This window comes from Atractosteus spatula, chromosome 23 (assembly GCF_055471065.1).
Source record: "Atractosteus spatula isolate fAtrSpa1 chromosome 23, fAtrSpa1.hap1, whole genome shotgun sequence".
Lineage (NCBI taxonomy): Eukaryota > Metazoa > Chordata > Actinopteri > Semionotiformes > Lepisosteidae > Atractosteus > Atractosteus spatula.
Window position 1 is genome coordinate 7,800,911 of NC_142728.1, and position 27,902 is coordinate 7,828,812.

The following is a 27,902-nucleotide window of genomic DNA, read 5'->3' on the forward strand; positions in this document are numbered from 1 at the left end:
TAATTAGCCATCTCCAAGCCTGTCATTGTTCCTAAATTACTGTATATCTATACTTTTGCCTCTTAACGATTTTTTCCTTCAAGACATGCTTCAGCAGGTATTATTTTAATTGTTAGGATTTTTTTTTATGGAGAGCTGCTCTCTGAATTAATTGTTCTCGGGCATATGGCTCTGTCTTAGGTGGTTATCATCTTTTTATTGCCAATATATTTATAAAAAATATTTTTATGTCCTATTGACAAATTAACCTTTCGGTTTTGCGTGCCTGAATATATCTGATACATACCTCTGTGTCAAAAGTAGCACAACATATTCCTGTATTATTTCGATCCAACGCATTAATTTCACTGAAGATAGCTATTATTTTTGCTGCAAAATAAAAAAACAGTTGTAACCTACTGTATGCCAAACTGCTGTTCATAACAAATATCATGCTTCAAAACATCTCTATAATTGCTCTCTGCCAGTCTCACATTTTGTGTGCTTCTGAGCTCTCCATCAATAATCATGCAGTACCATCTCTTCTTTCTGCTTCCTCGCATTTTCCCACTTATGTGGGGTCTGCTTGTTTGCACCGATTTTTCCACTTCGTACGGTCTGCGGCGTCTCGGCAGGTGACTTTTGCGAGGCGCATGTCGTCTTTCAGCCGATCCAGCCAGCGCGTAAATGGTCGTCCACCATTACTGTACTGTAATCATACAGTACCATCTATTTTTTATTATTTATTAATCATTTGCTTATTGTAATTAATGTGTATAGAAACCTGCTGCCTAGTTAAAGTTTGCTATACAGTGTTTAACAATGAAGTGTTCTATATTACATAGAAAAAAAATCTGAATGATTTGTCCTAAAACTGCTTCAGCTTGGTGTTTCATGGTGTCTTTGGATGCTGTGGTGGGCATGAAGCATTGAAACGTATCAGTACTAGTACTAGTTCTTTTTGTCCTGCTAGAGGCTATTTTGTGTGGCTCAGGAGGCTACTCTGACTGATTTTGCAGATGAATAGTGTGGTATAATGGAGTTGTTTCGGAGTATACAATTATCATACTGTACATCAGCTGAATTACAGTTTGGCATAATTTCCTTTTTTTATTTTTTGTTGAGCAACAGATTTCACCTTTTGAAGTCGTGTTAAAACATTCAGTAGAGAAAAATCCAGTACAGGCTCTAAAAAATGAATGTTATGAGTAGTTTGAAAGAAATAACAACAACGGAGATACAAGTAAGAATAATGATCCATGGAAGCAGTAATAAGGTTGCCTGAACATTTCTAATAATGAATAATTTGATTAAAAAAATGTAAACACGTTTTTTCTGGGGAGCTGGCTCACTGTTTCAGTGACATCTAGTGGAAGTTAACAATACGAGTGTAAATGAAAGTTTTTTTAATGCACAACTTGGCAAAATGAGTTATTAAGTGTAAAAACCTTTATGAAGACATGATAAACTGTTTCCAGCTGGTGTGTATCAGTTATCTATTATTTTTTATGAAAAAAACAGTTTCTTTGGAACAATAAGTTGTTCGTAACCAAACAGGCAACATTTAAACAACATTCACAATATTTCAAATATTTGCAGTATTATCTTTTTATCATGAAATGCCCAAAACTGTTTGCTCCATACATAAAAAATAACAGTAGGAGGAATATATTGTTATTGGAACAAAGTAAATTAGGACAGGTTCTGTTAAGATGTATAGGTGTGCTACAGCTTTTTTACCCACTGCTATATTGTGTAAGAGAATACATCAGGCAAAAACTTCTCTTCTGATTTTTTTTTTGTCAAGAATCACGACTGCATGAGGAGAAAGCCTAGGAAAATGAAAGCAAATGGAGGTTTAAGCCTCTGAGGCAGAAACTGCTTGCCCATTAATCAAAATGAAGAAGCAAAGAGACTTTTCGCTATCATATATATATCATCACAGATAAGTAAGCAAGAGAAAACAACAACAATAATCTTCTAATGATGGCCCAGTGATTTAGCAAGGAGACCTAAACAGTATGTCAGAAATGTACACATCCAGGTTCCACAAACCCCATTTCATTTGCAAATATTGCTAAGGCTGAGGTAGCAGCATTGGAAATAATTGCATCAGGATGATTTCATCATGCAAAAAAAGCTGTATAAATTTGTATTTCTTTAAATGTGAATTGTACACAATATGTAAGTAGTTCTCTGAATCTGAATCCTTCAGATATTCAGTCCTATTTTTTTATTTGGCTTGGCAAGCTGAAGGGTTCAGCAAGTGAAAAATATACTTTATCTGATGGAAAATGGCTTTGTTTTGTCTTAAAAAAACAAAAATGTGGATAATTAAAATGTAGTGCATTGTATATTAAAAGAATGAAACATTCAAATAAACCAAAGTTTCATTATTAAACATCTTTTAAAAGGGAAAATATCCTAAACATGTTTTTGGTAAGGTTTATTGTCTTTTTAATTACTGCTAATAATAATACACTAATAGTATATTCATAATGTATTTGAATAATATACTATTTATTCATTGTGAGCTATTTCTATTTCTATGCCCACATCAATTGTAGCAATATTTGGAGCATACAAACTCATTTGAAGCTAGCACATTAGGCTGACTCCAAATCATGACTGTTTCTCCAATTCCAAACACCCCGATCTTTCGGAAAGGCTGTGAATGTTAAAATTTCTGATTTTCTCACATATCTCAAAAGCAATATCCACCTGATCCTTGGGATAACTTAGTCCTGAGTTGCATTACTGAGCAGAACAGGCATCAGCACTTCTTAATGATTAGAACAGTACAGTTACTTCTGTATCATCTCAAACCCAAATACATACAGTAAAATTACATTGTTTTTGCTATTAGAATGGTAGTACTTGATACCCTTATTTGTATGTTGCTGTATTTGTTCATTTATTTTACAGTTGAAACAAGTGCAATTTCCTACATCCTTATGGGTATATAATTGGATTTTGATTGTTCTACGACATTGATAAATGTCTAGAGCTTCCTCTTTGTGTTATCCATTTTATCACAAGCACAGCATTAAATCATTGCCTTATTTCTGCACGAAGTGGTCACACTTGTGTCGCCTTGGCTCAGCTTAATCATTTTAAGATATTAAAAACTTTATTTTCTTTTAACAGTAAGGAAAAAAACTTATACTGGGCCAAAACACAAGATATGGAAGATACTGATTCTTTCATCAACTTTCAGCACTGAGTATTGCACATAAAAGTATAATAAATTTCTTCAAGCAGGCACCAAGTTGTCCTCTGGCATTAATTAAGCAAATGTGTTTCAAATGTTCAGGATTTAGTATCATTTTCACCTGTTGGGGTTGTGAGCGTTTTTGCTGTTTCTCTTTTCAAAGGTCATGTTGCTTTGAGACAGAACTCTACCTTAGTGCCGGCATGGATTTGAGCTATAATCTGCAGATTTTCAGCATTACTGTATGTTTCAAGATATCGTGAATGAAAATTAGAAAGAAATGCACTAATGTGCAGTGGTGCTAGGCAGTTTGTGAACCCTTTAGAATTTTCTGAATTTCTGGATAAATTTGACCTAAAATGTGATCAGATCTTCATCTAAATCATAAAAATACATAAAGAGAACCCAATAAAACAAATAACACAAAAAAGGACATACTTTTTCATTCATTTATTGATCAAAATGATCCAACGTTAAATGTCTTTGTCGTAAAAAGTATGTGAACCTCTAGGATTAGTTAAGGTTAAGGGGATAATTAGAGTCAGGAGTGTCAATGAATGGGATGACAATCAGGTGTGAGTTTAGGTGGCTCTGCCCTATTTAAAAAACATACTGTAAACCTAAGTCTTCACTACCAAAGTCTGGCCTTCACCACACAGGTTTGTAAATGCATGCCATGCCTCAAATCGAACGAGATTTCGAACTCTCAGAAAAAGAGTTGTCGATACTCATCAGGCTGGAAAAGGTTACAAAACAATTGTGAAGACTTTGGGCTTCACCAATCCACTGTCAGGCAGATAGTGTACAAATGAAGAAAATTCAACACCATTGTGACTCTCACCAGGAGTGGTCTTCCAACAAAATTTACGTCCAGCAAGGCGTATAATAGTCTGGGAGATCACAAAGAACCCCAGGGTAACGTCTAAGGATCTGTAGGCCTCTCTTGCACTGGCTAATGTCAGTGTTCATGAGTCCACCATCAGACAAACACTGAACAAGAATAGTGTGCATGGGAGAATAGTAAGAAGGAAGCCACTACTCTCCAAGAAGGACATTGCTGCCCATTTAAAGTTTGCTAAAGACCACCTGGATGAGCCAGAAGACTACTGGAAGAATGTTCTGTGGACGGATGAGTCGAACATAGATCTTTTTGGCTTAAATGAGAAACGTTATGTTTGGCAAAAACCAAACACTGCATTCCAACATAAGAACCTTATCCCAACCATGAAACATAGTGGTGGCAGTATCATGGTTTGGGGCTGTTTTGCTGCCACGGGACCAGGACGGCTTGCCATCATCTTGCAGCAAGACAATGACACTAAACACGTCAGTCTACCAAAGAATGGTTGAACCAGAAGAAATTTCATGTTTTGGAAAGGCCGAGTCAAAGTCCCAGACCTTAATCCAACAGAAATGTTGTGGCAGGACCTGAAGTGGGGAGTTCATGCAAGAAAGCCCCCCAATATCACTGAGTTGAAGCAGTTCTGTAAGGAGGAATGGGCCTCCAAGCCAATGTGCGGGACTGATCAACAGTTACCGTAAACGTTTGGTTGAAGTCATTGCTGCTCAAGGGGGTCACACCAGTCACTGAAAGCATAGGTTCACATACAGTACTTTTTCCGACAAAGACATTTAATGTTGGATCATTTTGATCCATAAATGAATGAAAAAGTAAATCCTTTTGTGTGTTATTTGTTTTATTGTGTTCTCTTTATCTATTTTTATGACTTAGATGAAGCTCTGATTACATTTTAGGTCAGACTTATGCAGAAATTCAGAAAATTCTAAAGATTTCACAAACATTCTAGCACCACTATACATCATGGTGACTGCTGAGCTCTGAGGCCCTGAAGGCACGTGCCCTTGTTAAGAGCTACTGTATAAGCTTATCTTTGCAAAGAAAGTGCTTTTAAAACTGTCAAGTATAATCCCATCTTTAAGAGCAGATTTGTGAATGTACAGTATGTATTCTACAATCAATATTTTCAAACAAAAACAAAAAGTATATTACATTATCATGTGGCAGTGCCTTTCAAAGTCTAATTTATTTGGTTAGATACATGTAGACAAAGGATCCTAAGCCAAAAAACATCAGATCAAATCAATTATGATGTTTAGCTAATTTTTGAACGATACAATTATTAAATAATATATCATTCATGCAAGACTCGTGTACCTGTATGGTGCAATTTTCTAAAGTAAAAAGAAGTTTCTTGTTTGACTTGATACTGGATAAACTGTAATGGATTTTGAAGCCATGAATTTTCTCCAGTGCTACACATATGCTGGCAATGAAACGTGTACAGGTTGTGTTCACACCAAGGGCACAAGCTGGGAGACGTTTCCTACTGTATTTTTTGTTTGAGTTCATTTGGCACTGCATCATTAAATCAGCCCTGTGCAGAAGGGAGATAAACAGTGAGAAAAAGGCCATTGGGGACTGGCCCAGACTAACAAATAAAAACTTCACTTAAACATTTTGTTTCCTGTCCTGATATCCATCTTGCAACTGGTGTTATGATGATTGATAGAGTAGGGACATTCTGCATCATGAGGCTTCTCAGATCCCATTAGCTCCCTGTTTGGTTAAGCCCTCCAAATTGTATATTGATTAATAGGCATAGTTTTCAATGTCACTGGATTCTTTCTGCAGAATACAAAAATGCAGTCTACTGCTCCACACAAGATGTCCACACAGAATTTAGAAGCTTCAAAATCTAGAGTAGGGAAGTAATTTAATTAAATTATGCCATGCGACTATTATATCTTCCATGATGGCACTACAGTTTTTCTGAAGCTAGTCAGCTTTCTTGGTTATGTTTCAAGAAGCCCAAGAGATGTTTGTAAACAGCTGCAAACCTTTACTGGCTAACTGCTAATATCCTCATAATGTCATTTAGCTCAATTGGAAGTTGTCAGTGTTTTTAGGAAGGTTTGAAAAAAAAATAAGGGCCTAATTTAATTTAATCTGGAGTGCCTTATTGCTTCTTTTGGAAGATTGGATGTGAAAGAAGGATTTTCAAAATAAAGGTCACTGACAGCTGTGATTGTATTTGAGAGCGCTCTTGTTAAATTGCCCAGATGATTCTCTCACTACATTATCTCTGATGTTCTTGCATTTCAGTAGATTGTTCCTTAGAAGAAACAGGGAGTAAACCACAACTGTATCCTTTTTACATGAATGCCCATGCAAGTATAGCATGTACAGTACACAGTGGAATGTTCTACCGATAGTACATTGCAATGAAGTGGAATGCATTGATACCAATGTAGTGTATTTATTTTCATCATTATAGATGATTTAGGATACTACGGTGAAACATTCTGGGAGAAATCCAATAATTTGCATCCATTATTATGGGAATGTACATACCTGGCTATGGCATGAATGAAACACGAAGATTGGTCTTTTCAGCATTTACCAAGCAACACCAACCCCAGTTTCTCCCCTTCAATACAATCCAGGGGTGAATCACACTTACAGTACTGTACATCTAACACATTCATCTGCAACGTATTTCCACTTTAATAGATGATTCTGTTGGAAGTCCTGCTGAAAATCTCAGGATAAAATAGAAAAAAAGGATAGTACAAAAAACAGCTGGTTTTAAAACTCAGTTACTGGACAGTTGAGGATTTTTTTTAGGTTCTTCGTTGTATTATCAAGTTTAATTATATTTGGCGGTTTCTCCCTTCTGTTCTGACTGACCAGTTTGAAATGCCACCATACTGTACCAACTATACCAGCTGGTCTACAGTACGTCATTGGGTCCTACTTCCTGGCACCCACCTCACTCAGGTGAATTTGCGGACTCAAATCCTGTTTTGCAGAACTAAAATATAATTAAGCATGCAAATAAGAAAGGATCTTTAGCTCTAGCTCTGTTTGTTTCACCCCTGAATACAGACAGCATCAAACCAATGCAGTGGATAAATGGTAGCATTAAATTCATGATTTTGCCACTTTTCTTTCACATTATGTACTGTAAGTGTCTGCCAGCTGGTGAAATAGACTGTAAGAGGACAAGGTTTTACATTTTGTAGGGTCTGTTTAGCCACTGCTTGGAACCTTCAGAGGCCAGTGGAGGGCATCCTTTGGTTGCCCACCTTTAATCAGAATCAAGTAGCTCCAATCTGCTTGTCTTCCCACACAGACTTGCTTTTCTCCATGAAAGCCAATTAGGACTTTTCACTCTTGTTGACTGAATAATATGGTAAGTGCTCTTGTTGTAATTAAATTAGAGAATGTACAGTAATACCAGTAACAGTTTTTTAACCTCCCCGAATGGAAGAAACAAGCATATTTTTGTGGAAGTCAGCCCAGTTCTCTAAAGCACTTATTTGTCTCTTTGATTCTCCCAGTGGAAAATAAATGAGCTATTATCAACATGTAAAAATGCCTTTAAAGACTCATGGGTAATAATCTATTGTTTGCCACTATTTGATCCAACGCAGTTTCTGAGCACTCCGTGGTAAATTAGAATTTAAGCACTGGTACATAAAAGCTACAGCATATCCTTGAAACAAATCTCTTACACGAGGGAGAAGGTTTCAGTTGCATATGCTTTTTACAAAAGAAAACGGATAATACTCTGTAATAAGGCATTTAAATTTGTGATTGCTTATTCTTTCGGGACTAGTTTGTGCTACTCGAAAGGAGATTTTTTTTTTAACTGAAAACTCCATTTTTAAAGAGAAGGAAAATACAGTGGTGTAAAAAAGTGTTTGCCCCCTTCCTGATTTCTTATTTTTTTGCATGTTTGTCACACTGAAATGTTTCAGATCATCAAACAAATTGAAATATTAGACAAAGATAACACAAGTAAACACAAAATGCAGTTTTTAAATGAAGGTTTTTATTATTAAGGGGAAAAAAGAATCCAAACCTACATGGCCCTGTGTGAAAAAGTGATTGCCCTCTAAACCTAATAACTGGTTGGGCCACCCTTAGCAGCAACAACTGCAATCAAGCGTCAGGAAGGGGGCAAACACTTTTTCACACCACTGTACTTCTGTATAGATCCTGGGGTTGACATGTACTTCAGAATCGCCTCTGCAGTATTTCTCAAGGAGCAGCACTGCATATAGACAGTGAGACTTAAAAGGCAGATAGGAGACTTTCTCATGCTTAGAATAGTTAGTTTAAAATACTGTGTAGTCTGGAGGTGGAATCATGCTGGAGTCTAGCAAGGTTTCACTCAAGCACTCAAGATCCCATTTGCCTAATGTAAGATGAACTTGCTCCCAATTATAAAGGCTGTGGACGTTGCAAAAGTAAATTGAAACCTCTCATCATTTCTTATTAGCTAAAATGTTTGTGTACTGTCTGTAGACCTGTATATTAGTTTGTGTATACATTATATGAATGTGCGTTAATATAATTTAGAAATAAGTTTTCTAACAGACAACTGTAAGAGGGTGGGAGACGCTCATTAAATAATCAGAAACAAGTTATGTGACTAGCCGTTTGTGTGTGTTACACAATGAGACATGTTGCACAACAAGAAATCATTTTGAGATGGTTACAGTATGTGAGCAAACAACTGCTGTTCTTCATTGCAGCTCATGTGGAGCTGCTTACTACATTCATTTTTTAATATCAGATATTGATATTTAAATATCCAAATATCTCATTCGATTTACTGTATTCATATTAATTAGGTTATTTCCAATTGGGCATTTGGTTTCTCTCTATTAAAACAGAACTGCAAAGTAATGATTTTTCTGCAATGGATGCAAGAAAACGTCAGAGATAGTAGATAGTGGCCTGTTCATGTCAACCCTGCCATTGTTTAATTTTGGTCAAGATTCAAGTCTAATACAGTACAAAAGAATTCTGCAGAATACTTCTGCTTAATCGCACCTGTGGATATTTATAGAGCACTCTTTGGAAAAATCCATAGGTCTGTTCAGTGATTCAGTCAGTTGAAAACCTTGAGAAGCTAACTGATGTCTAGAGATCACTTGCAGTTTAGCCTGTGCCTAAAGTTTCAGTGGGGAATTAGTATTATATAATATATAAATATAGATAGTTAAGTGGTAATTTTAATTATTCTGTTGTAGGAGACTGCAGTCTGTCTCAATTGTGTAGATACCCTTTTAGTGGATGTGCACTTATTTTTAAATAGACAAGATGATCTTCCAACAATCCCCAAACTTTCAAGTTAATTAAAAAGAGACTTTTTTACACATGCACCTCCAACATTTGTGAATTATGAGTCCTCCGGTTATCACTAAAAAATATGACTGTCAGAGATACAGTAGATAACAGTCCCATGTCTCACGCTGATGACAAACAGAAATGTGCCGTAATGTTGTGCCGATAAGTCACCCATATATCATAGCAGTGAGAGTGACAGCCATTTTTGGCAATAAAATATATATTTTTATTTATATCACATACTGTATGGTGATATGTTATTTTGGTGGGTTAATTGTTTTAACTGCTCAGTTCAAATTCTTTCACTCGGGAAATATCAGCTCAGCTGCAGACTTTACCAGCAGATCCAGCCTTCTAAAGTGCACAAAAAGGTTGGAATTATTGCCGAATACACTGTGGCTGTGTGTAGTTGACAGGCAAATAGGTGCGAAATGGCGAATCAAAATTAAATGTGGATTAACCTGTAAGTGTTACTGTTTTCATGCACTGATCATACAATGGATGGATGTTTGCCCGTTATGCCTTCTTTTTTTTTGGAACAGGGTTGTTAGCCTTGTGCCCAACCTCCAACATGGAGGATCTGGTGCCTGATGTTGGACACAAACCCACTACCCTGAGATTATGAGTCTCATGCTCTACCAACAGAGCTAGCTGGGCCCCTTGATCATACAATAGCAGCAAACAATTGCTCAAACAACATTGTACAGTACGTAAATCCCTTTGCAACGTCATTACCATTGTGACAATTCCAACCACAATTTATTTCAATCTAGCAAAATTAATAAAGTAATTAAAGATGTTGTAATTACTGTATTGTCTATATTTCAGTGGCAAAATAAAGTGTATCTGTTAATACAAAGACACATATAATTGTGATTCTACTGTTTATTACCTACTATTGCAAATCATACATGTGTTGTACCAGTAATGTCACTGGTTGTACAATAATACTAAACAGGTACAGTTTTAATGTTTTTGCAATGGGAAAATGGGACTTTTCTTCCTACATACGTTACACTTATCGCAGTGGTCTGTCACTGATTGGATGACTGAATATGCAGGAGGGTGGGAAAAGTAGTTTCTTAGTTCATGTATTTAGTGACACAAGCTATAAACTATGGTACAAGCATTGCTTAGTTACTTTATTGCCCACAACTGTGGAAATTTGTCTTTGGCTTCTCCCATAAAAGTACAAAACACACAAGCAAATCACAAAAGTCACGTAAAATCCCATAAAGTATTGATTTCAAGTATGTAATACATAAATAAATGGATTCATAAATAGGTAGTGGGGGGAACTACATTTACAGTACATACATTTATTGAGCAGTTTTATTGCAGAGGTGACTTCTTATAAATGTTTTATTTTAATTTGGTACACTATACTGTCTCCCTGATGGGAGCATTATAAGCTGAGGATGGAGAGGACGGGTGGATTCAGCTATGATGTTTCTGAGAACTATATTGTGATATAAATTGATGAGCTGGGGCTGCTATTTCCAAATTATTATTCCTGCTATTTGCACAATCCCCAGGTTTCCATACCAAATTGTCATGATAAATGCCAGGATGCTCCTAACAAGGCTTTTACTTGTATATGCCATCTCTAGGGCATTTTGACTAACACTAAAGTTCTATAGTCTTTGAATTAGAAACAGCCTCTGATTTGCTTTCTTGAAAACGTCTGTCTATATTCTCAGTGTAACTCAGCCTTTGGTCTATATGTTCCCAGATATTTAAAACTCTCCACGACCTCTGAGACTGGATTGGCACCAGTTTTCAAGGACCCAGTTGAGCACTTTTCCATTTTACCAAGTTTTCAGAAATGGTCTTATTTGACAGGAAGTTTCATTTTTCCATTAAACTGCAAAGAAACATTATATCATTTATGAATATACAGTATGTAGTGTAAACAACAAATCATAAATGAGATTACTGATGTTGTAATTGCTTGTAGTGGAAAACCAAATGAAGAATCTAAAGTGTTTAAAAATTAAAACAGTAGGAATAACAATTGCTGAATGAAAACTTGTACAAAATTACTGAGAAACGCAATAAAAACAGCATATTACACAGCATGTAACAGATAGATAAGACTTTTGGGACTGATTATTGATCCCAAAGGGAAATTGATGTGAAAGGCAGATTTATAATAAGTAATCTTATAAGTAATATTATAAATGAAAAAGATTTTGTTGTAAATATTGTGGTGTAGTGGTGAAGGAGTGGTTCCTGCTTCTTATAGAGAATCTCTGGTACTCATTGAATCTTTATGGGACTGGGTGAAACCTGAAATGGCGGAATACAGACAATACATTTTCTTAAACTATTTTAATACATTTCTGTACTGTTTACAATAACAAAACTTCTAGGGAAAAGGAATCAACACATTCTTCAATGTGCTGTATATAATAGAGTTCCAAGGGCTTTGCCCCAGCATTTAAAATCCCTGCCTCAAAACAGTTTGAATGTTTTCTCATAGGGAACTGGCATCCTTAATTGAAATAAAATAGTTTTGTCCTGGGGCACAATTCCAGTAAAAAGGAATCAGGGTACCTCAAAGTACCCTCCCTTGTCATTCCAGTGCTTTTTAAAAAAAAAATTTAATTAATGAAGATATGCAGTAATTTGGTAGGCAAAAGGAGTAAGAATTAGGACATGTTTGAATGTCAGGGCAGAAGATTCCCTAAAGCCCTGGAATGTACAGTATCTGCCTTTCACATTACTGATTTCAGAATTCTTTATAACCTGGTGACCAAAATTGTACCAAACTCTAAATGAGGTCTTACTAGCGCATTATACAATTTTAATACAACATCCTTTAATCCTGTGCTATTAAATATATACCATAGTATTTTATATGCCTTTTAATTGATACCCCACATTGTGTTGAAGATACAGTATGAATGATGAGTCAATGTAGACAACTCAGTCTTTTTCATAAGTATCCCCTTCCAGCTCTGCGTTTCCAAGTTTGTATTTATCGAATGTTTACTATCTGCATGGAAAACCCTGCTTCTACCTTCATTAAACATCACCTGCCAGCTGTTTGCCCAGATGCAAATTTCATCAAAATATTTTGAATTTCATTTTCTAATTCTATAGTGTTTGCTAATCCTCCTAAATTGGTATGATCTTCAAACATGACTAGTTTCCCATCTTTCATTTACTTACTTTTGAATTCAGAAAGGTTAGCAGTGTTTACAGTTCACAAATTGCTTGCCAGAATCAGAATAACAATGTGTAGCGATACAAGAATTCACAGAGCAGTTCAGTGAAGGTTTGAAAAGTTTACTGTAAATTCACAGTGGAGGTGGTGTGCCACATACTTTATAATGCTTTTGGCATTCCTAACCCTCTGTAGAGGGCATTTATGATTATTTGATTTGCTTCAATTATTTTTCTGCTTACTTTCATTAATTTTCTCAACCTGTTACTACAGTATAACAGTACTGATGTTGCCAAACCAATAAATAAGGAAGTATTTTTAAAACTTTTGGAAAATGTTAAAATCGTTTTTTCTATCTTAAAGAACCTGAGTTTCAAAAGAACATGTCTGTCAGCCTGAATGGTATAATTTTCAGGAAAATGAATGCAAATGCTCTCTCCTCGAACTGCTCGGTAATTCTGCAATTGCAGTGCATTGTGTTACGCATGACAGTTATAAATACTTGACAGTATTTTTTCAAAAGTGTTTTTTCTATATGGTTTCAAATATATAGAAAAAAACACTTGGTGCAGCTTAATGGGAAAACCAAGTTACTGTATGTGTTACTGATGACTGAAAGAAAGAATGAAACACATGAAATGTTTAGAAATGTGTTTGGGTCACTAAAAAACAGTTTATAGATACACATCACTACATAAGTCCCTTGACACATTTTCATTTTAAGTTTGTTTTTATCTAAAGAGGAATTTAGATTAAACATTAGTAAATGTGAAATCATAAAAAAAAGTTCCCACAAAAGGCACATTTAAAATTGACATTTTTAATCAATTGGAGCAAATTAGATCATATTCCTCTCGTTTTGTGTAATGCAAACCAAAGAAAATAAGTGCTGTGTAATTAAAATACTATTTATTTCAGACAAATAAATGTATAAGTAACAGTTGACATGAGAGTAACATGGTTGACAAATGTAATAATGTATTTGAAATGAGTTAAAGATGAATGATTTTTTAGCTTTGTGGTGTGTCAATGGAATGTGGGATTAATTAAGATTTTGAGTTTTTTAGACATAAAGAACAAAAACAGAACATCTGAGAGTGGAAGAGTAAGAGCTCTGTCATTAGTTCATGGTTAAGGTGGCTGTGCACTTTGAGGTAAACCCAGAATAAGTATTGAATTTTTTAACTGAAATTTGTTTATAATCTTAATATTAAAATGTGGGGTCAGTGACGTATTGTACAGTATTTGTGGGGAGAGGAGCATGGCGCAAAATGTTTCTATTGATGTGTAGTCATTGGACAGAAAAGGTTTAGAAGCACTGCAGCAATCATTACTATGAGCTAGAACAAGATAAAGCTACTGTACATGGCAGTTAATACCAGTGCCTCCCTTTTCCTGGGCCCTGGCTTTAATGCCAGACGTGGGTTCTGTCTGAGTGGAGTTGGCATATTTTTCCTGTGTTTATGTATATTTCCTTAGGGTGCTCTGGTTAATCCCAACCTCCCAAAGATATTAGTGGGGGCAGCAGGGGACGCTCACCCTGCGGTCCATGTGGGTCCTAATGTCCCAGTATAGTGATGGTTACACTATACTGTAAACAAACAGGCGCCGTCCTTCGGATGAGACGTAAAACCGAGGTCCTGACTCTCTGTGGTCATTAAAAATCCCAGGGTGCTTCTCGAAAAGAGTAGGGGTGTAAACCCGGCTTCCTGGCCAAATTTCCCATTGGCCTTTACCAGTCATGGCCTCCTAATAATCCCCATCTATGAACTGGCTTCATTACTCTGCTCTCCTCCCCACTGATAGCTGATGTGTGGTGTGCACTATGGCTGCTGTCGCATCACCCAGGTGGGTCTGCACATGGGTGGTGGCGGAGGGGAGTCCCCATTACCTGTAAAGCACTTTGAGTAGAGTGTCCAGAAAAGTGCTATATAAGTGTAAGCAATTATAAATAATTGTTATTATGTATGTTGGGTTTGATAAGCTATTCTATAGTAACCTGACAGATCTTATACTGTCTGGTCCCCGTTAGCTAAAAAAACAGTTCATGGTTATACCATCTCATGGTAATTGAAGACATACTGTACTTGAGATGAGGAAGGTGAGATAGAAACAATTGGGGATTTCATATTGAGTGTAAAATATATTTTTTTTTAAAATCAAAAACTTATTTATGTATGACATACTTAGTTCATTACTGATGTAAAATGTTTTTTTTTTGTCATCTCCACATTCAGTAACACTCATAACATTCTAATGCAAAGTGTCCGGAATGTGTTTCGGTTTTCCTTGGACAAAGAAGTGCCATTACTCAAATGTTTCCTTTTCCTTCACAAAAGAACTGCGGTAAAGAACTTTTTGAAGGAACTATTGAATAAGTCCACGGGAATAGAATTAAAGAAAAAGCACAATAATACCCCAGAGCTACAATATGTACTGTACTTTCAGGTACAGGAAAGGAGAGAGAGTGTATTGTCATTTTAATCCTTTCCATGTGGATGGCTGCACCCTGACAGCAATTACATTTGGACCAAAGTATTGTGAAGCTCTTGATTTGCACTTTCTATTCAGCAACAAATAGGAGGTAATGGGAAAAAAACTGTAATGAATATTTAATAGAGGTTCATTTAATCCCCATGAATATGATTATTTGGTCCTTGTTTGCATCCTTCACTGAAGAAGGCTTAGGGTGCACTTTCAGTCATCTGAAACATGTTTCCCTCTAATTTTTTTTTTTCAGTGCACGCTATTCAGACCATTGCTGGCCTCCAGCTGTCTTTAATGTGGCACTTGAAGATGACTTTAGTGCATGACATTTGATCTTTATTTATAAAGACAAGCTAGATATTTTCCTGATTCTACACTATTTATATATGATATAAAAGAAACCATCAATTATTTGTATGCAGGATTGGCAGTGGTATGGAGAATTGCCGAGGCTAGAGTTTCTGGAATAGGAGTATCCTCTCTCCTCTCTTTCAGCTGTTCAGGGCTTTCTGTGCAGGGTCTATGTCTCTGAAAATGTCCTGTAGTGATCAGTCCCCGAGCTGTGCTAACCCAGCTGTGTATCTTGACACATACATCCAAAACTGGACCACTTTTAAGCAGGAAACTGACATGGGGGCTTTTTTCACCTTTCTCCTCTTTCCTCTTCTTTTTTTCAAGCTGTCTAATTGTGACATGCACCGTGATCCCCTAGGCACTGAGCCGTATCTGTCAAAACAGCTTTCCTTTCACATACTTTTCAAATTCAGACCCAGGTTTCCAGAGCAGGGGGGGCGGGTACAAAGTTTGCTTCAGGTTGGAGATAATGTTGTCTCTTTACTTCCTTTCAATGTAAAAGGCTAAGAAGACCAACATGAGAGCTCTTACATATTCTGCATTACACTACAGTATGACGCAGTTCACAGGTTGGATGGTTTTGCTCAAACTAAAGTAAGTCTCAAAGACCTCTACAAGGAAACTTTAGACCCTGTGTGAATATGCTTAATTTGCTGGGGGGGGATAGAATTTCAGATATTGTTTCTTTATGTCAGAAAACAACCTAAAAGCTGACACTACCACTTTGTGCCTTTTGAAGATTGTAATTGCTCGATCTTGAACTTGAGGACCTCCTGTTCTCTGAAGTTTGTTTTTTTGGTTTTCTTCAGGAGGCTAATCCTTCCCTCTTTCTTAAATTGCAGTGATCACAGAAGAAATACTACAAGTGAGAAGGGGCTGCTCAGCCCATGTTGCTTGATTTGTTGCTGGCAGCTTATTGATCAGTGGATCCTTTACAGGTGTTTCTTGAAAGATCAAGGACATCACCTTCCATACTGTGTCTGTCTAGTTTGTTCCAGATTCCTTCCACCCTTTGTGAAGATGTGCCTCCTATTCCACACCATAAACAGATGTCCTCATTCCCATTTGTGCTCTTGGATTCTTGTGTCCCTCTCACCCAATTTTTGTGATTACCAATACATTTGTCAATAGTTTGGTTTCCATAATAAAAAAAAATCCCTTTTCCTTTGAAAGACCATACTTCCATTAGATCTGGAGAAACCCTTTTTCAGTAGGATGAACATGTTGATGTTGAACATAAACAACAGCATGTGTTTCTAATGAACTCATAATTCCTAAATGGGCTTTGGTTGGCTTGTGTTTTTCACAAAGATTCTTTGCCTGATTTCCGAAGTGTTTTCCAGGAACTGCCGTAACCTGAAAGGAAAGCATTATTTATGCAGCTTGCTTTAGTGCAACCTTGTTCAAATTACAGCACTTTCATTGCTCTGGTTGAAGACATCATTTTGAAGGCATTTTGAGAAAGCTTTCCACGGCTTGCATGTCTATGCCTTTAATTGAAATGTCCGGGTAATTGTTTATTGCAGAACTGGAAGCAAAAATAACTGTAATTTCAGACCTGTAATGTAAGCAGCACCAACTGTTTTCCTGAAATCTGAATTCATATGTAGGATGTGCGTCCTCCTGTAGCCTAGCATAAAGAGAAATGTACCATATTATCATGAAATACTCAGTGCTGTCCATATAATGTTTGGTTGCTGTCAGGAAGTCATGGGTATTATATCATTTCTGAGAAGAGTGAATGTTTTCAGCCTTATTTATTGGTAACAGATAATGTATTTTAAATGTGAATCCTAATGGGGCCTTTACAGTTGATCCTTTTAGAATTGTCTGCTGTAAAATGTATTACACTTGCTGATAACATTTTTCAGTGTGCAAAATCCATTTTGCAAAGAAATTATTTTCCACCAGCAACAGCTACTGTATATGCTGCGAATTTGGTGAGTGAAGTAACAGGGCTGCAACAATTACAGTTACACATGCTGAAGAGATGTTTAATTAAAATTGCATAATAAGGTCCATAGGACTAATCTTAACCCAAAACTAAAGCAAGTACTGTACATCTAGCAGTTGAAGATATATTCAGTGTATAGCACTGTGGATACTGATTTCTGCGTAGATGTACCTGTATATAAGCATACTGTGTGCTGGAAGTCATGTTGCCAAATGTGAAATTCAGTCTTTTTTCATACTTTATTGGAGGGTGTATCCAGGGTTTGAGATTGCAAAAGCATAAGATCACCAGAGATCTGTATGCCTATTTGAGAGAGCAGGAATCTTAGATTCCTATCTCCTTTGGTATGTAATATATATAAGTGGTGAACCAGGGTACTGTATATCCTCAGGTTTGAGTATTTCAGCATCTGCAACTGAACTGTTGTTTCAGGAACAGTTAACTGCTCTGTGATTGTGGAGTATGAAACCCTGATTTGCCAAGACTCTATGGCAGCAAAGGGCTTCACTCCACAGATGGTGGGTTGGATAAAGATCGTGAATACCTGTAATGGCTGAGGAGCCGAATGATAATAGCATTGTTTCCCTGGCTAGCTGCTTTTGCCTCCCAGTACTCTGATTAGAGGACACTGCACATGTACAATCAGTGGTCGCGGGTAACTGATAAGCACTGCGAGCTCATTACAGGCAGCCATTAGCCAGGTGTGATTGAGTACCAGCAAATTCTCTTGCTTAACTAATGAGAAGCACAGCTTTTTCTGCAGTCGGTTTTGCTTGGATAAGATGGCGTCGGAAGTTAGCACTAACTACAGTACGCATCTCTTCTTCGTTGCCTGTGACCTGCGCCCCATCACCCACTCGTTTCCTGTTTGCTTTTGCCTGTTGTATTGTTTTTTGCTTTTCTCCTTCTTTTCAGACTATCGTCTTCCCTTCCTTCTGAAGGGCAACAGGATCTGCTGCCAGCAGATCCCTCGGCTCATTATTCCGCTGGTCCCTCTTTACGGGTTTGTGTGCACTTGTTAGCAATTCAGTTCGGCAGTGACTCAAACACAGTGTGCCGAGCAGGTCCCAATTAGGCTGGCTTGTGTGAACTACGCAGAGTTCGGGTTAAAAGTGTCTGGTGATCCATAAATCACCAGAGCGGCATCAGCTCTGAAAATACCAAAACAAAATCAGATTCTTTAAATTAAGGAGACGTGAAGAGGTATAGAGGAGGACACATTGAAAAATTATATCAAATCTAATTCGATGCAGCTTATTGTACAATTGTGCATATTAGATCTGCTGTGATGCAAGTACCTTTAAATGTTGCTGTAACAATTACACTGTCTTTTTTGATGTATAGTTTGTATCTCAGATGAAAGCTTATACAGTATATGAAACCATTCCAGTTACTGTATATTTGTTATAAGTTCCTCAAACAGTTCAGAATGATGTGCATAATGAACCTTAATAAATTAGATTAAAGCTTTGGTTTATGGTTTTCGATACCAAAATAACAGAATGTCTTTATCTCTATTTTCTGAGCATCTCCTAATAATTGTTCCCCTAAATGGCTTAAAAAACAATGAACAGCTAATCCCAATTTGCATTACCTCTGCACTCATTTACAGTATATATGGTGCAAATATAACGAATGCTAAAATGTGGTCAGCAGCATAGATGCACAGTGCTTAGGATTGTTGCTTTGCAGCACTGGGACCCTGGGCTTAATTCTGGACCTGGGGTGATGTCTGCATGGAGTTTCTATGTACAGTGCTCCACATGTTAGCATAGGTTTCCTCCTGGTGCTCCGGTTTCTTTCCACAATCCAGAAACATACTGGTAGGTTAATTGGCTTCTGTAAATTGGTCCTGGCATGAGTGTGTGCGCATTTGTGTCTGTGTGGGGCCTGTGATGGACTGGAGTTCTGTCCAGGATGTATCCTACCTTGGGTCTGTTGCTGGGATAGGCTCCGGCTCCCCTGGGACACTGTATTGTTAGAAAATGGATGGATGGTAAAATGTGGTCAATATGATATAATAACATATCGTAATGTTACCATTATTATTTAAGGCAGGAATAATCAGGTTACCAGTCCTTAGTACATCCCTTCCCATGTGGTGATACAGTGCATTAATGCACCAATGCAGAACGTATGGGTTTTGGAAAGCAAGCTCATCTTGCTCAAAATGGTAAGTAATCCTAACCTTGTTTAGTCAATTCTCTATTACACAGTAAAGTAAGACTACAGTGTAAAAGATTTTCTGCCTCACTCTGTTACAGTACATTATAACATAGGTTCAGGGGTTAATAACTTCACTAGCTCTTCCCCAGCCTTGGTCTTCGATTTCCAAGACTGTCAAGGTTATTGGGGATCATTGCTTGAAATCCTGCCCAGTCTGTCCATTAAAGTTCAATTCTGTGTGTCGAATCTGCAATGTCACTCATGTAGCTTCTCTTTTTTCTTCAGTCGAGCAATTGTTCAAGCACTCTTAGAGCAGGAAAATAGAACAGGAGAAAGAATTTTGTGCTACCAATGAAAAACAAATGACTCAGAGATTGTTTAAACCAATCCAATCCCCTGTACTGTATATACTTTGGGAGGTACAGTATGGTGTGATATGACTTGAAAATATAGTCTTGTTGACATATTACACTTAGTTATGTGTCTGCATTTTTATCTGTACATTGAAGATCTAAATAATTTATCAATATAATCTTTCCTTTTTCAATAATCACTTAATAATAATAACCAGGGTCTAACCCAGCAGACAGTGGGCATAAGGCAGGATACATCCTGGACATACATCCTGGTCAGAATGCCAGTCCATCACCAGGCACACACATGCATTCAGGCAGCAAGATAAACTTCAATTAACCTACACAGCATGTATTTGGACTGTGGCAGGAGATCAGAACACCTAAACAAAACCAACATGGCCATACGGAGAATGTGTACTGTTCACACACAGAATACCACAGTCTGGAATTAACTCCAGAACCCAAGAGCTGGGAGGCTGCACAGCTAACCACACCACCGTATCTCCTAAGAAATCATCTAGTCCAATATTCATTAAAAGAAACATAGAAAGCATTGATGCAGTGCCTAGGGGGCTATGTAAGCTGATCATTATAGATGACCAATTCTGTCTACCTTTGACCAAAAGTATCTTAAGGAAAATGTTCTGCCTTATCAGATGCTTGTTTATCAATTGCCACTGTGTAAGCAGGTCAGATTGCATTTTCTCGATCTTGTAAAGTTTAGTGAAGCAAGTCAACGGACAAGGAAAATCGCTCTTTCTGTCCCTTCACAGCTCTTGACAGCCTATGAACATATTGGTTCTCAACAGTCATGGAATATTATTGCGACAGTATTTCCTCATTTTTAACTCTGTTTATGTTATTGAACACATGAATTACAATTATCTAGCTATGTGTGACTGGCCTAGCAAATTAATGTGACTGTTGGAATGCACAAGACTGGTCTTCAGTCTCAAAGGATATTGTGATGTTAAAATGACATTGTACAGCATGTGTAATGTATTGCAGTCATTCATTTAAGCTTGCACTGTTTTTCCATCGTTGCTGGTATAGTGTCAAATGAAATACAATGTACGTTTAGTTTACATCCTCTTCAAATGTGTGTGCTCTTATTATCAGTTACATTCTTTGATCCAAAGAATTTATTATTGATGGAACAGAAATCAAAGGAACTTGAAAAGATGACATTGAAGCCAGGAAGTACACAGACAAGATACAAGGCTCCTGTAGTGGCAACATCTTCCGAAAAACCTGTGTTGTCAACTTCAATTACCAATGTGTCATGTCGGGTTGAGCTCTAGGACACCTGCAGCATATAGTGACACACTATATTGTCACATACAATGCACATCTTTGATAGATGCTGTAGTGGGAGATTTCCAATTTACAGTATAGGTCTTTAGATTCTTTTTTTAAAATCCAGGTTAGTGTATCACCTCCCTGGGCAGAAATAACAAACACCCTGCTTTCATAGACATGTTCACTCTGTACTTCAATCAAAATGTGTTCTACATCAGCAGAAAAATCTGTCCCCAGTCTGCGCTTCATATAATTCTGTAATTTGAATAAGTTTCACAATCTAATAGTAATGCAATAAAATGCCTCTTGTCCATCACAAATGCTGCATTGTGTTCCAGTCGGTGCTTACACCTGGCCAAAGTTGGTTGTGTAAAATAAAGATTAAACACTCACCATTGGTTTGTCAAAATTCATAAGTGCCTTCCATCAACACAAAGCTCTGTTATACTGTAGATGTTGGACTTTTCAAGTTTTCGTTGATACAGCAGCAGCCTACCTGTATCGTAGACAGAAGGTTAAAAAAGAAGGTATGAGAAAAGGCAAAAACCATTTGTTGCAAAGATCTTTTGTTATTGTTAACCTTAATACTAACTGACAGAATTGCTTTGTTTTTATATAATATGTATTTAAACAAGATCTAAAGCTGGGGACAAGATCTCTGCTCCTTACACAAAAAGGTAGCTTTCCTTTCTTGATTGTCACAAAAAAGCTAGCTGTTGTACAGTAGGTATAGTCAATGTGTTGACATTATGATTCAGATTGTGTTTCTTAAGTATTTCTTAAGTGTTCACAATTTGCATGAAACTATAACCTCCCTCCACACCCCCAAAACTGTTTGAATATTTTAACCTGTCAAACTTGTCAAATGAAACTATAATTCTCTGCTCCCTGGATGGACACAGGAAGATGTTGATGGAATATAGCCGAACTTTAGAAATGTAATGACACTGCACTTCGTGAGACACAGTGGTTTTATGCGCATTAGTTGAAAAAAGAGCTACCGTTGCCATATCAAATATTGACACGCAAGGTCACAACAACAGTTTTTTTCACAGAAAGGAGTAGATAAAAAAAACGTATTAATAACTGCTAAGTAACTCGTTACCAATTATTGAGTGCATACACTGCTGCCAGTTAACAGGCCATTATGAGAACCTTTCACAATCAATATCCTGGCTTCTCCTGGCTCTACAAAGCCACCTGAAAGGATGCATTCTGATGCTTTTTGCTGATATCAAGCTGGAAACAGTTGTTGTCTGAGGGGGGCACTTAAAACAGCATCTAACTGGGAAAATGGTTGTATTTTAGATGCAATTATCTCTGTCTAGAAAAAGTCTTTTGAATAGGATTAAAAAGCTAAAGTGTGATTTTTGTTGTTTAGCAAATTATATTTACCTATAGATCTGTTTTTTTTTTTAAATGGTATAAGGAAGCAGTTTTAGAGAGACATTGACAGGCGCGCAGAGTGGAAAGAGTTCAGAATTTTTGCAGGATGTAGAGCTGGAAATACAGGGCAGCTGTATGTGTTAAATCCTTGTGAACAAGGCAAGATCTTTTAAAATAAGAAAATACACATGCCACTTTTTATTGTAAAGTTATATAGTCTTTAAACAACATACTGTACACAGTATCAAAGGGATTTTAGTGCTAAATGTTTTTATGGTGAAGTGTTTTTTTTAGCCCAGCATTTCATTTAAAATGGTTACTTATAAAAAAGGGCCTTAGACTCGTTGCTTAGATATTTCGGCATAATTAAGTAAGCCTTATGAAATTTCATGAAAGCTTTTTATTAACTGTAAAGTTTTCATAAGCAGAACAAATCTATACAGTACAACACCCACCCTAGCCTCTGTAAAGTCATACAGCTGTGGCAGTCCTTATACAACAAGGATTTGACTGCATCATCAACACCACTCCTGGCCTCCATAGCCCCCCACCCCAGCACCATGGGTATGAGCAGACCCTGGGGGACACACTCATTGACTTCTAATGCAGTACCAACATCCTTTTAGCCATGGTGAGCCCAGTCAATCAGATTTGTTTATGTCATTGCAAGACGCCAAGCTTGGAATAGCCATTAGCAACAACTGTGAGTAAGAAGTAGCAATACTAGGTGAGAGCACTTGTTTTGATTTGTTTAGATTAGATGTCTCTGGGGACAACACCTCCTCCACCTGCTAATGGGTGTGCAAGCCAAATATTAGACTTACAAGTCATCTTCGGGTTCATGGAAGACAGTCGTTCTAAACTGCGAGGGACAGCCAATAGTCTCCTTCTTTTTCAATGGGAAAAATGTATCCTGTGGAAACAGGAAGAGCTTCCTTTGAGAGTTTGGGGAGTTACAATGGATAAACCTTATGCAAATGTAGCAGGGCTCAATCTGTGTGAGCCGGTTGTGCTGTCGTAACACTCTGAAGCTTGGAACCATTTGTGGACCAATTGTTTACATGACTGGTCTTTTGACCGACTGGATTTGATCGTGTGTGTGTGTGAGAGAGAGTGCGCGCGCTACTGCATGTGGCTCAGGAGGTTCCTGAGACACGGAGGATCGAATCCCTGGCCGCAAACACAAGACACATACAGTATACACTGGAGCTCTGCTTTTTCACACAGCAATACCAGTTGTATAAAAAAAAGTTATTTTGCTTCCAATCAAAATACCAATCTGTGCAAAAAAAAAAGGTTCTTCAAAGAACTGCTCCTTCAGTCATCGGCTAATAACACTCTTCATGCACTCTGCCACATCATTAGGTGTTTCATTTGTGTAGCTTAACTGCACAGATTATCATAAAACCTCTGAGTAGGAGAGAACAAAGAAGAAGAGAAAGAAATTCTGCTTTGCTGGCAGTATTGATCAGTCAATGAAAATGTCATTTTCTTTTCAAGGTCACCTTCTCCTACCTATAAATTAAGGTTACCTTATTTCTGACATTGCCTGTCTCTTAAACACCGCTCTTTTCCCTGCATTGTATTACCTCAGTGGGCTTCAGGAAGGAATGTACTGTAGGTTTCCCTGTGGTGGAGTCTGCTAGGGGCTGCAGGGAAAGCTGGTTTAAAAAGAAAGAAAAGGGGGTAAAAATGAACTGCAAATGTACAGTTAAAAGAGAGGTGGGTAACGTCATTTTTTATTCGGCAGTGATAAGGTGACTGTGCTGCATTCTAAAAGCTACATACCTTAAAGGGACTGTTTTTGAAAACCACGTTGAAATATTAAATGTTTGTTTTTCTTCTGGTATTGAGACATGAACAAAGAACAGTATAATTGCATTATGTCTTAGCTAACATACATTCTCTAAGGGTAGAGGCTTATTTATATTTTTTTTCTGTGGTATTTAATGGTGCCCCATAAAACTCTTTAAGTGATAGATGGCATTTCTCCTTTTCGTAAGGTATCTCAGAGAATGTTTTTACCAGGCAATGGAGACATGAGAAGCAAACACTGCAGGAACTGGAGAACTGCTTTAGTAAGCATTTTTTATAAGGCAGAATGGAAGTGCAGTGTTTTGCTGGCAAGAAGAAGGATTTTCAAAGCAAGCTGCAGTGGTTGTGATGTTGTAAAGGTGTTGCGTTAAAAAAAAAAAACAGAAAAAAAAACCTCTCTGCAGTATATATTAATGATGTGAAGGATTTATTATACTTTCTGAATTGTGTTGTTTCCATGGGAACCATCACAAAGCCAAAGGTTCTTAAAGAAGGAGTAATTCAAAACGGGCTGCTAAAGCTGGTGTTTAATGTTAGGAATGCAGAGTACAGGATGTTACTGTGTGAAAAGACCTTACTAGCTTCTGTACCCACTGTATGAACACATCTGAAGAGTCAGAAGCATACTGTTCTGTATGTTAATTTCCCTACACTGCAGATTATGTGGGTATAATTAAACAGGGTGTGTCAATAAATCCATGAACAAATGGATGTGACTGTAAAGTATACACTGCCCTTTAGATCAATAATGCAAAAATAAATACCTTGATGCAGCACTATTAGTGGTATAGGTAAAGAAGATTTGCCTTGCCAAAACCATGTGCTCTACTAACTTGCACTCTGTCCACTTCACCTTTAAATCAGGAGTTACAGTATGTCCCACAGCAGAATTGGCAACTAGATTTCTGAACTTGAAGGCTACAGACTGTGCCTTTTTGTGTGATGTTGGGGAAAAAAAGTACCATTAAACTGGATGAATGTTTTATGTGTGCTTGAAATGGTTAATGTGATAAGTTCCCTTTTTAAGCAAACGCAGCAAGAGAATTATCCTCCTATGTTCCTTTTTGTGAGTAAAATGTATTCAGTTTTCTTCTGTAATCCCATGTTCTATGCACAAATCTAAAAGCCCTTCTCAATATGAAATCTACATTTTGTTAGTGTCAACAATAGTTGTATGTCAGGCATTTAAGAAAAATCTTCTAACTACAATATCATTCAGATCAAGTATATGAAGACCATTTTTGCATTAGATGCTAGACTGCAAAACTGCTGCACAAATACAGGGTAGATTGCTTCTCCTGCTTTATTTTCTGAGAGCTTTTTTGCTGAATGGAGTGTTCCCCTGAGTGTGGTGTATATCTGCATGAGAATGCTTGTCACAGGAGTAGTGTTTTTTTCATAAGAAGGACAAATTGTGCCATCCATCACAGGAAAATGAGAACTGGCCTTATCTGCATTATCAGTGACCCCATTTCTTTCTGCTTCTGTGTTTCACATCTTGTGTCTCATCTTTTTCCATTTTGTGAAACCTCCTTTCTTTTTTGTCCTGTCAGTCAGTTCCTGACAGTCACATTCATTGGCTTTGATGATTCCACTGGGGTGCTGCTATCACCCATTGAAACTAATAGGGTTCTACAAGTACTCTTACAGCATATTCCAATATGCCAAGTTATCGGGGGTTTTTAGAGGCTTCTGTAAAAAGAAACTGTTTATTTACAGCTGCGACATAAAATCAATTTAGCAAAAGAATGAAAAATGTGTTTCTGAAAACATGAGTCATATACAGTATATGACCGAAAAAATATTTTTTTAATACTTTATTTCATATTTTCAATTTGCTACAATGCTAGCTTCAGCAAACACACTAAAGTAATTGCTGTCAGTCACCAGTTGAGGCAGACTAACACAAAAATCAGATAATGTGCTGTATAGCACTATTCGAAATTCTTGCTTATATATCACATATTTCAGATTAATACTCTTGGCTTCATCTTTTTAAGCTTTCAAATGGTTAATGGAGATGCAGCATTATCCTATAACGTTAGTTTGTCAGAGCATAATAATTGCCAGAACGAAGGCAAACAAACTGATTGTTTACAGTACACCGCTGTAATAACGATCTTGTCAGCATCTCTGCATCGCTTCGTGTAATGAAGGGCATCGTTGCAAACAGATTCGGAACTGCATTGTGTTCTCACTGCATTTGTTTTTTGATGTTGTTCGCAGGCAGAATTGTCACACTTTAAAAATGATTGCAGTCTATCAATCTGCGCCTGCTTTAAATAAGAATGTCCCTTCTGCAAGCCAACAGAGCTAAATCTCTCCGTTCCTCCTCAGAACTTGCTGTATGCATGTCTTGTCTTTTTGTCTGTTTTTTTAATGCCAGCCAATAGTTTCCATGGTAACTAGGGCTTAGGGGAGTCTCACGTCGACGTAGCCGACTTGGCTGTGTGAGCAGTAAGAGCAGATGTTGGATGGGGATCTTCAGAGCTCACAACAATGCACATTGCTTCAAGCAGTCGCCGATGAAAAGGACCTGAAAGAAAAAAGAGAAAAAGGACCAGCGTAGTTTGAACTGCTGATTTGCTTGGTGTTGTTAAGATTTTTTTTTTAAATTTAATTCTTCTTCTCGTCCCCCCGCCTCCTCACAGGGGTTTCTGAGCCGACGGCTAAAGGGATCCATCAAAAGGACAAAGAGTCAGCCCAAGCTCGACAGAAACAGCAGCTTCAGGCACATCTTACCTGGCATCAGAAGTGTGGACAATGAAAGGTAGGAGAGCCTGTTTTCTGGCGAGCTGACCAACCCTCCTTGCCTTTCACTACAGGATGTGCTTATGTGGGTGGGGGGTCTGTTTGAGAGCATCATGCACTCGTTTCTCAGCACCGTAGGGATACTTAAGATGTTATCAGACCTGTGCATTTAACTCAGAGCGATTACCTGGATATTAAGGTCATTACCCACAAGGTTGTGTTGTTCCATAAAGCAATGTAGTTTCGGTCATGGTACTGTCATTTTTCCATTTTGCATGCGATAATAGCAGTTGTCATATGTCTTAGAACTGAGTTAGCACTAGGAAGGAGAAAAATACACAAAACTTCCAGAGCTCTTACTAAGTGCTGTACTGCACGGTATGTTGTACAGTAAAAGCAAGGGTCAAAGTTGAGACAAGGCATGAAACTGTCACTGTACGATTGCACGTACCTTTTTCCTAACTGAACTTTCTGTATATGAGACAGTTTTTGCTTTTGTTGTATATTCCATTCCTTCTGTGGAGCTAATGTTCACAAGGACACTTTGTATTTACTTATTAATAACAGGAAGATCCCTAAGCTTATAAATAATTATTCCTTAGTTGCTTTCTTGAAAAAGTGACATTTTTCTTTCTGTTATACAGTTTTGTTCTTTTGCTCGGAGATGAATATTTGTATATCATTTGTTTTGTTTTTGTCCGAACTCTGTGCTGTTCATGGGCTTTGAAATAATTCTTAAGTCATTCTTTTATTTTCTGTCTTCCTTGCAATTCTATTTACTGTAAGTCGTCTTTTAAGACATCTGTAAGTGACAC

At 37.3% G+C, this 27,902-nt stretch overlaps 1 protein-coding gene across 4 annotated transcripts in view; it reads left to right on the forward strand.

Moving 5' to 3' along the window:
• LOC148816100 (disabled homolog 2-interacting protein-like) overlaps window positions 1–27,902 on the forward strand; it is a 365,406-nt gene that overhangs the window by 200,679 nt on the left and 136,825 nt on the right. For all 4 annotated transcript variants that reach the window (XM_088940452.1, XM_088940447.1, XM_088940449.1 and 1 more), the window contains one exon: window positions 26,988–27,106. In XM_088940452.1, coding sequence (XP_088796578.1) covers window positions 26,988–27,106 — 119 coding nt within the window. The remainder of the gene's footprint in view (window positions 1–26,987; window positions 27,107–27,902) is intronic.